The following is a 12,654-nucleotide window of genomic DNA, read 5'->3' as shown; positions in this document are numbered from 1 at the left end:
TTTAAATAATTTAATTACATACTCTCTAATTCTACTTAGCCTATTAATTTTCCTAGAAAAATCTTTTTTTTACAATGTACCAAGTTCAGTCTAGTACCTCTTTGAATAAGTGAGGTTCAAATTATTGAGGTTTTTTTCTTTACTCAATAATACTATATAATCTCCTGATAGTTGGATTTTAACTTTGTTTTGTGTATTCACAGGCTTCACATTTGTGGTCAGTAGTTTAGAGAAATGTCTTTAATCATCTGATGCCAACAGTATAATGAAACAAAGTTACTGAAGAGAGGGTGAAAATATTTTCTTACAAATAAGGTTTATTGAATCTCATATACCAACTGTATACAGTTAACAAAAAGAGGCTTAAAATGAAATCATAGATGTGTCTCAGTTGGTGCGGAAAAAAACTTACAGGCTCCTGGCAGCCTTCCTTAAAACAACACCCCCTTTCAATTCATTCAAAGCATTTTAATTTTCATTATGTTCAGGGGGGAAATAAACCAGCCAGCACATTTGTGCTCACACAGTAATTTTTGTCCCATGGTATGTAATACAGGCACGGGTCCAAATTCGCCTGAAATTCTAGAAGCACCAATGTAGGTCTTTCCTGGTGAAAGCTTTTTCTGAAGTCCCTTCTTCCCCACGGCTTTTCTCAGCCCAAAAAAACCTGACAGGATTCAGTATGGGTCAGATAAGGAGGAAGTGCCCATGTGACAAGAACAGAGTTGCCATATTAAATGCAGATTGCCTGGTTCAATTTGAATTTCAGAGAAGCAATGAATTAAATGTTTGCTGTAGGTGCATAGCACGCAGTATAGCCCATGCAGTATTTGGGACATCCTTATACCCCCTGAAAAAGTGTTCTCTATCTGAAATTCAAATTTAATTGGTTGTCCTTTATTTTTATTTGTTAAAAAAATTATTAAGTAAATTATTTGTAATTTTTATTTGTCCCTTAGTCAAGAAGGAATTGGAAAAATTATTGTAGATAACTTGGAGAGCTTGCCATATGTGGTACCCTTTTTGGAAAGTAGCCAACTTTTTATTTTTGATGATATAATTAAAAAATGTTTTACAGTATGGTATTAGGATATAGTTTTAAAAGCGTATTTGGTTGGCCAGGTATGGTGGTTCACGCCTATAATCCCAGCACTTTGGGAGGACGAGGCAAGCGGATCACGAGGTCAGGAGATCGAGACCATCTTGGTTAACATGGTGAAACCCCGTCTCTATTAAAAATACAAAAAATTATCTGGGTATGGTGGCAGGTGCCTGTAGTCCCAGCTACCCGGGAGGCTGAGGCAGGAGAATCACTTGAATCTGGGAAGCAGAGGTTGTAGCGAGCCGAGATCATGCCACTGCACTCCAGCCTGGGCAACAGAGCGAGACTGCATCTCAAAAAAAAAAAAAAAAGCATATTTCGTTAGGAATAGGCAAAGGTAAAACACTGTGACGTAGTTATGTCACATCAAGGTCATATTTGCCTTCGCATAAGACTAGCTTCCTTCAAAACTTCAGTTCCTAAATTTAGTGATTTGCTCTTTTTAAAATGAAAATCTACAGAATGATAATTCCTTCCAATTTACATTCTAATCGAGAACATTAGTTTCTTTTTTGATAATTATGTAGATAATATATTTAGTCATTGAGTGCGGGACAGCAGTATGAACACTAAACGAAAGAAAGACGAATATGCTCTTAAAGGCACTGAGGCTGGGCACAGTGGCTCACATCTGTAATCCAGCACTTCCAGAGGCCAAGGCAGGGAGATGCTTTGAGCCCAGGAGTTTGAAGTCACTGTGAGCTACGATTGCACCACTGCACTCCAGCCTGGATGATAGAGCGAGACCCTGTCTCTAAAAGGCACAGATACTGATAATTTTTGTGGATTGTGGGTTGAAAGGTTTTCTTCCTTTCTCTTTTTCAGGGATTGCTTGCCTCTGGTTAATGTTATGGTCACATACAGTGGAAGGAGTAGGGAAGCTGAAGGATAATAGAAATGTTCCTTGAGAGTGAAATGATGGAAACAAAATGAAGTGACCCACAAGAAGACCAGGAATGACAACAGTTTGTGACCCTACCTCCAATGACACCATTGACTTCCCCGCAGTTCCCAGGGGGCCTGTGGGACTCTGCAGACAGCGACTCCAGGCGGCTGACAGCTCGTTCCAGTCTTTCCACCAGTCCCTGCATGTTGGCCATTCTAGAAAAGCACAGGCACAAACGGAGGCTGCGTGAGCATCAGGGAGGATGAGCAAACCAACACCATCAGTCTCAACAACAGCGAGGAGGAAGACACAATCACTGGGGATGGCTTTATTTTTATTTTTTAACCATGAAATTGTATGTATTATTGTTGCTTTTTAATCTCAGTAGTTTTGGGGTTGGGTACAAGTGGTTTTTGGTTACATGGAGAAGTTCTTTAGTGGTGATTTCTGAGGTTTGGATGCACCCATCACCTGAGCAGTGTACACTGTACCCAATGTGTAGTCTTTTGTCCCTCATCCCCCTCCCACCCTTCCCCGAGTCCCCAAAGTCCATTACATCATTCTTATGCTTTTGCGTCCTCATAGCTTAGCTCCCACTTATAAGTGAGGAACATATGATATTTGGTTTTCCATTCTTGAGCTACTTCACTTAGAATAATATGGCCTCCAGCTCCATCCAAGTTAGTGTAAAAGACATTATTTTGTTCCTTTCTTTGACTGACTAGTATTTCATGGTGCATATATACCACATTTTCTTTATCCATTCATTGGTTGATGGAGACTTACGTTGGTTCCGTATCTTTGCTATTGCGAATTGTGCTGCTATAAATGTGTGTGCATGCGTCTTTTATTTACCTACAGAGTATTTCTAAATATCAGAAAAATATGTGAAATTCAAAAGAACCTAAAACTTGGAACCAAAAAAAATTGGCATTATATTGAGCTTATTTTCTATTCCATTAGTGATTATTACAAGCCCAATATGTAATACACAAATATTCACTCCCTTTATACTGCTTCCAAGTGCCTGTGTGGATGCTTCCTTGTTATATGACACAATCTATGTACAGCACTTAACTTTTTAAAAGCTCACAAAACATATATGGAAAAATTAATATTGCCAGCTCTTCTGCTAATGGTGGGAACATATTTTCACTATTTCCAATAATTCCTTCTGTTAAAGTATAATTCTCCAGGGGAGACTAAACCCACCGATAATCCTTGTTTACTCAATTACATAAAACCAAACAGCCCAGCCCAGGAGAACTGAGTTTATGAATCTGAGCATCATTTAGCAGGCAAAGAGGCCATCACCCCCAAGAGCTAATTGTTTTCCACTTATTACTGATTGGTTTGTTTTGGTGTTTCTGTTGCTGAATTATTTTAAATTATAATTATTCTGAATGTAGGGTTTTAATTTAAAATATGACAAATGGTTATTTCCCTTTTGTAAGGCTGCTGGGTATGTTTAAGCAAAATTTAGTCTTAGGTGGGGTGGTGTGTAGAGACAGGGATCTTCAGTTACCCAGTACTCTTGGCTGGGATAAATAGGGACTAAAGCTGATCAGAGGACTGGGGATAAAAATGGGGCAGGGTGACCAGTTGCAGTGGCTCATGCCTGTAATCCCAGCACTTTGGGAGGCTGAGGCAGGCGGATCACGAAGTCAGGAGTTCGAGACCAGCCTGGCCTACATGGTGAAACCCCGTTTCTACTAAAAATACAAAAATTAGCTGGGTGTGGTGGCACACGCCTGTAATCCCAGCTACTCGGGAGGCTGAAGCAGTAGAATCACTTGAGCCCGGGAGGCGGAGGTTGCAGTGAGGCGAGATTGTGCCACTGCACTCCAGCCTGGCGACAGAGTGAGACTCTGTCTCATAAATAAATAAATAAAATAAAATAATAAAAATTAAAAAGTCAGCCAGGCACGGTGGCGGGCACCTGTAATCCTAACTACTCGGGAGACTGAGGCAGGAGACTTGCTTGAACCCAGGAGGTGGAGGTTGCAGTGAGCTGAGATCACGCCACTGCACTCCAGCCTGGGTGACAAAGCAAGACTCTGTCTAGAAAAAAAAAATGGCGAGGGGGCAGGGTATCCATGCTTCCCGCTTCCAAACAGAAAATTAAATGAGTGTGCATAGGGTAAGTACCCACTAAAATTATAAACTTATATTAAGATTATTGGCCCTAGAATTTATATGTCATTAAGGCAACCTCTGAGGAATGAAACCCAATCTAATTTGTTCAGGTTACTGAGATCTAGCTTATAGCCACCTTAACCCCGGCCATATCAATTTATGGCTGCTTTTGGCAAAATCAGGCTGCTGCTCCTTAAGAGAAGACAACAAGCCTCCTCTTAATCAGTGCCTGCAATTCTTCTCCCTCTTAAGAACCTTCCAAGCATCATTCTGAGCAAAAGAGGAACAGCATGCTTCTGAATCCGAGACACTGCTGTCCTAAAGCAGGGGTAAATAAATTTAATTGCTCTCAGATGGATAAATATTTTATGTTTCTGCTGGGGCCGGGCAATACATTTCTCTTATGTGTTTTGTAGTCCATCAGTTTTGAGCTTAAACACAGTAATGATGTGCCACTGCCATTTTTCAAAAGCAAGGTTATACTTATCAAAACTTGTATAGCTCTGTAATTCTGTCTGAATGTCAGATGGTCATCAGCTATGGAGGGCGGAGTTTACTGTCTATTTTGGAAAGTCATCTCTCCTGAAACTGGCAGCAGTTACTCTTGCAAAATATGGGGCAGTGTTCTCTGCACAGCTGAAATCAGCATCTAATCCTAAGGGGATTCAAAATTAGAAATTTCTCATCTATTCTTTTCCTCTTCACGTCAGAGCTTGTGCTTCCATCGCAATTGAAGGAAAAAAAAAAAAAGGAAAGAGAAATGTAATTGAATCCTTTACGTAATCCTCCTGCAAGGGAGCTGGGTATCCTGTAGGTGGGTGAAGGCCATTTGAGAAATGATGAAAGCCCCTCAAATCTTTTAATAGTTGCCCATCTGTTCACAGTTATCTATGTTCCCTGTTACTCAACTTGCCAAATGTTACCACCATAGACCTAGCCTGCGATAGAAAAAAAAATGTTTGCTTTGTTAGCAAGCCCCTATTCCCAACAGAACAGCACCAGCCATCTCCAGCAGCTCACAGATGAAGCTGTCTTGAGAAGGCCTGTTACATTTCACACTTAGGACTGCCGTCTCTGACTGTGGCTTAATCAGACTCCCTGACAAGACCCAAACTCGCACTATCTCATAGTGCTCCGTATGTTGAAAGACAACAGGAGTCAGCCCACAAACTGCAGGGCTGGACAGATTGGTGTGGAATGCAGTCGAAAAGCGACTCAGATGTCACTCCATGTAAAATTACCACGAGCAAGACTGAAATCCTGCCACAGCCTCTAAAGCGATCAAAATACAGCTCATGCAAGGAAGTTGGAGAGATGTCTCCGGGTTTAAAACTTTCAGAACAGTTTCTAAGATAAACTGAAGTATAAATAAAAGAAAGACTATACCAGGAGACATGTTAGCATTCCCAAGGAGACTGATGGGGCCCAAGATGATTGGTATGATCATGCTGCCTTCTCTCCAAACTCTCTCTGTCTCTCTCCCCGTCTCTCTCCCCATATACCCTCAGTCACTAGCCTGGCTCTCAAGAATGAGGAAAGAGCGGAGCTGCAGATTCTCCAAATTCTTCCCAGGCAGTCCCATCCGCCTTAGCATTCCAAAGTGGATTTAGCCAAGTTTTGACAAGGAGGTGGCAGCCAGGAATTAAGAATTAGGTTGAGGAAACTCATAGGGTAGTCAAAGCAAATACAGACAACAAGGTCAGGGTAAGGAATGAGTCAGAGCCAGGGGGATAGACCGAGGAGTTTGGTTGAGGAGGCCAGCAGCATAGGGGGATACAGCAAGATGGCAGGAAAGAAGATATTCTAAGAACCCAGTGAAGAACAAAGTGAAGCCAGATTCACAGCTGGAGAATGAAGAGACTGGGTTAGATGACACAGCTCAAACTTGGCCCCCCAGATCTTCGCTAGTCATCCTATTCAAGTAGAAGCCAATGACAAGGAAAGGTCAAAGGATACACACAAACACCTGACCAGAATGTGAGTGTGTGTGGAAAAAAGAGGAAGGAACATAACATCGCACAACCTTCTCCTTTTCATGATTTGTTTTAGGGGCCGGGGCCAGTGGCTCACGCCTGTAATCCTACCACTTTGGGAGGCGGAGGCGGGTGGATCGCTGGATCCCAAGAGTTCTAGACCAGCCTGGGCAACATAGCGAAACCCATCTCTACATAAAATTGAAAAATTAGCTGGGTGTGGCGGCACACGCCTACAGTCCCAGCTACTTGGAAGACTGAGGCAGGAGGATCTCTTGAGCCTAGGAGGTCGAGGCTGCAGTGAGCCATGTTCACCCCACTGCACTCCAGCCTGGGTGAAAAAATGAGACCCAGTCTCAGAAAAAAAAATAATAATAATCAGTTTTAAAAAACTGTACTCGAGATTAATGTTAATTCCTTGTTTTGAATTAATTTTTTTGTATTCTCTTTTAAGTTTCATTATAATGAGAAGTGCACCCATGCTCCTTTTTGGTCATTTTTTTTTCTTATCTGAATTTTCCCCTCACTTTTCAAGGTTGTTTGTTTTTGTTTTGAGACAGAGTCTCACTCTGTTTCTCAGGCTGGAGTGCAGTGGCACAATCACAGCTCACTGCAGCCTCCACCTCCTGGTCTCAAGGGACCCTCCCACCAAAGATCCTCCGTAGTAACTAGGATTACAGTGCATGCCACCACATCTGGTTAATTTTTTTAATTCATTTTTTGCAGGGACAGTGTCTCGTTGTCCAAGCTGGTCTTGAACTCTCGGGCTCAAGCAATTCTCCCATCTCAGTTTCCCAAAATAAAGGGATTATAGGCATGAGCCATGGCATTCAGCCTAATTTTTATTTTTATCACAGCTAGACATGCACATAATTTAAAGAATCAATAGTTCTATACTCTTCCACTCTGTGTCATAAATGCCAATCATTTTTAATTATTTTAACTGTTTCTTTGATAATCGCACCCCCCCGCCCCTCATCTCTAAATAGCATGACTCTATCTCTGTGTCTTGTTTGGCTTTCTTCAGTTTGGGGCATTATCTACTGAGCTGCCACCAAAAATACACGGGTTTACTTTTTTCTTGCCCAGTCCCCACTACCACCTATATGCATATTGCCTTTTGTCTTGTCCTCCCAATAGTGTTAGATCACAATTTTTCTGTGATCGATATCCAGTGTTAACACAGTTATGACTATTTGCATCTGAGCCAGGAGGTATACTATACACAGGATTGCCATTAAGTATAAAGGTAGAGAAAGTCTGGAACATGGTCAATAATAAACGTTAGCTGCAGCTATTCAGTCATCCCATCTCATTTTGTTGTCAGTGGGAATAGTTATATTTGAAATGTCAAGCAGTCTTCTAGAAGATCTGGTCAATGGAAATGACTAACGGAAAATTTGAGGTCAATATAGCCTTATTTTTGTCCCCAACATTTCATTTTCCTCTGTCCATGTACTTATTCCTCTAACATGTTTAAAAGAGTTTTCTAAGGTCTACGTGTACGTGCGGTTACCATAAAATGAAAATTATAGTATGTAATTCGTTTTTTTCATCACATATTTTCCCTCTGAACATTTTTACAATGACTCTTTTGCTTCTAAACAGCAAAGGATGAAGGCCCAATCTCTTTGGGGTCATTTTTGGAAAATAGCAGCACTCCTTCATCCCTCATATTTTCTTCACCCAACCCATCTTATGCTCATTGGTGAAGGGTCTGTTAAGCCCTTAACTAGCTCAATCTAACCAGTTATAAAAGCAGCTTTCATAGATGCTTTGAACACTGACACTCCATGGCACAATGTAAATGATGATAAGCCTAGAATAACAGCCTATGTGCCTGGATTACCTATCTTGCATCTGTGAGACATACTGCCCAATTAAAAACCTGCCTTGTGCTTTCTTTCCTGTCAGCACCTGTACACCTCGCCTCCCAGGGAGACCAGCTGCAAGCTTTTCAGGGGCTGAGGTTGGATCTTACTCTTCTTTGCATTTCCCACTGAGTCCAGCATGTTGCCCTATACCTAGAGAACTATAAATACTTTTTGATTGACTAATTAATTAGCTCCACTCACTGCCTTTTCTTTGCCTACCCACTCACTGGCACCATCCCAGATCAGGCTGAAAGCCAGATTTTCATAGGAGAAATTTTCATTTAAAAGAAGATGCTAGATTAGTTTTTCCTACTTGGAACCACAGTGGCTCCCTCCCATGACTTGAAAGAGCACACTTGCTCCCTCTAACGTAAGCCTTTGGGTCTCTTCCATGGCTCCTTTTTCTTCAGGATTTCAAATTGTGTCAAAACTCCGCATTGTCTAAAGGGTTTTGTAAATTCCTCACAACAAGTTCACAAAACAAGTAAGAGATAATGCTACTTGGATAACGTTTTCATGTTAATAAAAGAGGTGGGTCTTTCAGGTTTCCTGATTGCTAGCTGAAAGTTCTCCTCACTAGAACAAAAAATACAGAAATAATGGTAGTGAGTGTTTCTCTTCCAGTTCTGCAAGGGAGACCCAGATCCAAGGGCTTCTGAAGATCATGAATCTAAGATTAAATAGGAGATAGACTTTTCTCAAAAGAAGACATTTACGTGGCCAAGAAACATGAAAAAAAGCTCAACATCACTGATCATCAGAGAAAAGCAAATCAAAACTACAATGAGATACCATCTCATGCTAGTCAGAATGGTGATTATTAAAAAGTCAGGAAACAACAGATGCTGGTGAGGCTGTGGAGAAACAGGAACACTTTTATACTGTTGGTGGGAATGTAAATTAGTTCAACCACTGTGGAAGACAGTATGGCGATTCCTCAAGGATCTAGAACCAGAAATACCATTTGACCCAGCAATCCCATTACTGGGTATAGACCCAAAGGATTATAAATCATTCTGCTATTAAGACACATGCATACATATGTTTATTGCAGCACTATTTACAATAACAAAGACATGGAACCAACCCAAATGCCCATCAATGATAGACTGGATAAAGAAAATGTGGTACATACAGACCGTGGAATACTATGCAGCCATAAAAAGGAATGAGATCACGTCCTTTGCAGGGACATGGAAGAAGCTAGAAGCCATCATCCTCAGCAAACTAACACAGGAACAGAAAACCAAATACCCCATGTTCTCACTCATAGGTGGGGGTTGAACACTGAGAACACATGGACACAGAGAGAGGAACAACACACACCAGGCCTACTGGGGGGTGGGGACCGAGGGGAGGGAACTTGGAGGATCGGTCAATAGGTGCAGCAAACCACCATGGCACAAGTATACCTCTGTAACGAACCTGCACGTTCTGCACATGTACCCCCTTTTTTTAAGTGTTTTTTTTTTTAAGAAGAAATAAAGAAAAAAAAAGGAAATAGACTTGAAGTGACAGGAAACTGGAGACTCTCAAACCTTTTCTCATAGTGAGGCTGGGCAACTGGTTTATATGTGAACTCTCTGCAAAAAATAAAGTTACAATGGACTAATTTCTCTACAGGTCCATCAAAATTTAAAATATTTGGTAAACTACCATCAAATCAGACTGTCCTAGATTGTTAAACTCTTTTTTTGTTGAGACACAGTCTCACTCTGTCACCCAAGCTGGAGTGCAGTGGCACGATCTTGGCTCACTGCAATCTCCGCCTCCTGGGTTCAAGTGATTCTCCTGCCTCAGCCTCCCAAGTAGCTGGAATTACAGGCGCCCACCACCACGCCAGGCTAATTTTTGTATTTTTAGTAGAGACAGGGTTTCGCCATGTCGGCCAGGGTGGTCTCGAACTCCTGACCTCATATGATCCGCCCGCCTCGGTCTCCCAAAGTGCTGGGATTACAGGCGTGAGCCACTGCGCCTGGCCAATTGTTAAATTCTCTTTACTGTAACCGTATCAGTGACTTTCTTTTATTTCCCAGGAAATTACCAAGCACTGGGAGAAGTAACCCTGCGATTCACTATTACTAATTGGGTAATGGTATGTATAGGAGAAACAAACCATCACAGTATTCATTCATTCATTTTTTAACTGGCTCATTGAATATGTTTGTTTCATTCACTCAATCAGTCAGTTCCCACTATCTGCTAGGCACCATGCTCATATCTAGAAAACTAAGGCTGATTAAAAAACGTTTCCTGCCCTACTGTAGTGTGAGGGGGCTGAAAGCAAACCCTGCTCAGTCAAGCCAGGGAGCTGTTTAACTAAGAGATACATTCACGTTGCCAAGGTGCCCGCCTTCGTATCTTTTGCTTACTCTCCTACAGAGCATTTCTGGAGCCAGCTTCTCGCCAAACAGCAAACAAAAAGCACCATTTTCTTTTTATTGCAAAGATGTTTCAAGAGTCTCTGATTTTTGAGATGGTGTAATCAGAATAGCTGAGACCAGAAAGTTATATAAGGAAAAGAACACTCTCAATGTTTCATGAAACTGGAGAAAACATGTATGAGATCCTGGTTAGCCAACTGACTCCTCTAGGGCCTCTAATCAGGTCTCACTGCAGGAGAAAAATGCTTCAGCTTGACCTTCAGAAAGATCTCACCCCAGCTCTCTAGCTACAATTCCCCATGCTCCTGAGATGCCCACATGCCACAGGGACAACTCCCCAAGTCCCAAACATGTCCTACCCTATCCCTCTCCTATGCCATGATTCTGCTTCCTCTAAGGTTCTTCCTAGCACCGTTACTTTCACTCCCCAAATCCCAGCTCCTCCAAGAGATCTTGCAGTGTCTCACAAATCAGAGTAATCTCTGGAGAGGTATTTACTCCCTGACATCTCCATCGACTATCGAAACCACATATACAATTTCTTCGCCATCCCATTTGCCCCCTCCACTGTGGTGGTTTCACTCCTCAGAACCATCCCTAATTTGCCTTGTATATAAATATTCCTCCTCTAAGTTGAAATTAGAAATACTTACTCCCTGACGTTTCCATCAAAACCACATGTACAATTACCTCGCCATCCCACTTGCGCCCTCCACTCCGGAGGTATCACCCCTCAGAACCATCTCTGATCTGCCTCGTAGTTTAAGCATTTGTTCTCTAAGTTGAAATGTCTGAAGATAAAAGGCTAGGACTCGTAACTTAATGTAGTGGGAAAAGAACGCTGGGGATTAGAGAACCTTAATTTGAGACCCAGCCCCTTCACTGACAACCCATGTGATTCTGGAGGTCTTGAGTCTTCTAGTAGACAGACTACTTAATCTGTCTGAGTCTCAGTTTTCCTGTTTCCAATATATGAATTCATTCCTTCTTCCTCATTCAGTGGCTTAAGAAAATTGTCTGCAAAGATGTTTTGAGCTACGTTCGGTACTGGCTTGCGGCTACACAGGTGGATGAGACACAGACTGTGTCCTCAAGGCACAGTCTCCTTGAGGAGTAGGCAGTTCAGCCACCAGGGGCTGGCCAGCTGTCCATGGCACTGGGCCACAGAGAACTGGGCTACTGAGGCAGGAGGGAGCCCAGTGAGAAGGCTAAGTACACCCCGAAGCCTGGCTTTGTGCACTGACTTGGGGTGATGGGGCTGAGTAAGGCAGAGCCATAAAATAAAGCACTCTGAATGCTGACCAGGACCAGGATAAACCCTATGCTATTCCCCTATCATGGAGTGGAAACTCGCTTAGCTAAACACAAGATAGAAACCCTTCACTGAAGAGGAACCCATTCCCCAGGCCCCTCTATAGCCCTTTCTAAGCACCTATGCAGTTGAGGAAGCTCTTTCTATTCCTGTGTCCCCACGTTGCCCCTTTGTGCTTGTTTACGCCATGGAGGAGGCAGACTTCAATGAACTGCTTCTAGGAGTCCCCTAAGGGCCACCTAGGGGAGAAAAGAAGAGCCATGGAGACCCTGCTGGCCAGGCCACTGCAGACTGGGCAGGGGGGTCGTGAACCATTCTCCCTTTATCAAGTAAATGTGTTACTCCCCTTGTATCCAGAATATATAAAAAAACTTTTACGCTCAATAAGAAGACAAACATGCCAGTTTAATAATCAGCAAAATATCTAAATAGACATCTTCCCAGAGAAGACAGGCAAATGGCCAAGAGCACATGTGAAAGGGCTCAACATCAGTAGTCATTAAGAAAATGCAAATCAAGACTCCAATCAGATACCACTTCACACACACTAGGATGGTTACAACCTAAAAGACAGATAATAAAAAGTGCTGGTGAGAATATGAAGGAATTGGAACCCTCAGGCATTGCTGGTGAATATGGAAAATGGGGCAGTTGGTTTAAACTGTTTGGAAGTTTCTTCAAAAGTTAAGCACCGGTTTACCATATGAACCAGCCATTCCACTCTGTTTCACTCAAGAGAAACAAAAATATATTTTCACACACAGACTTGTGCATAAATGTCATAGCAGCACTGTTCATAATAGCCAAAAAATGGAAACAATCCAAATGTCCATTAACCAGTGAATGGCTAAGCAAAATATGGCATATGTATTATAATGGAGTATTATTCAGCCATAAAAAAGAATGAAGTACTGATACATGCTACAAAACAAGTGAACCTCAAAAGCATTACACTAAATGAAAGTCAGACAAGAAGACTGTGTATTG

At 42.0% G+C, this 12,654-nt stretch overlaps 1 protein-coding gene across 1 annotated transcript in view; it reads right to left on the bottom strand.

Moving 5' to 3' along the window:
- The window catches only part of CAP2 (cyclase associated actin cytoskeleton regulatory protein 2), a 162,399-nt gene that overhangs the window by 131,774 nt on the left and 17,971 nt on the right, over positions 1–12,654 (bottom strand). Inside the window, exon 2 of the mRNA XM_054492451.2 lies at positions 2,082–2,203. Coding sequence (XP_054348426.1) covers positions 2,082–2,202 — 121 coding nt within the window. The 5' untranslated portion in view covers position 2,203. The remainder of the gene's footprint in view (positions 1–2,081; positions 2,204–12,654) is intronic.

The sequence above is a fragment of the Pongo pygmaeus genome, chromosome 5 (assembly GCF_028885625.2).
Source record: "Pongo pygmaeus isolate AG05252 chromosome 5, NHGRI_mPonPyg2-v2.0_pri, whole genome shotgun sequence".
Taxonomy (NCBI): Eukaryota; Metazoa; Chordata; class Mammalia; order Primates; family Hominidae; genus Pongo; species Pongo pygmaeus.
Note: the sequence above shows the minus strand (reverse complement) of the source record. Positions and strands in the feature narration are given on the sequence as shown.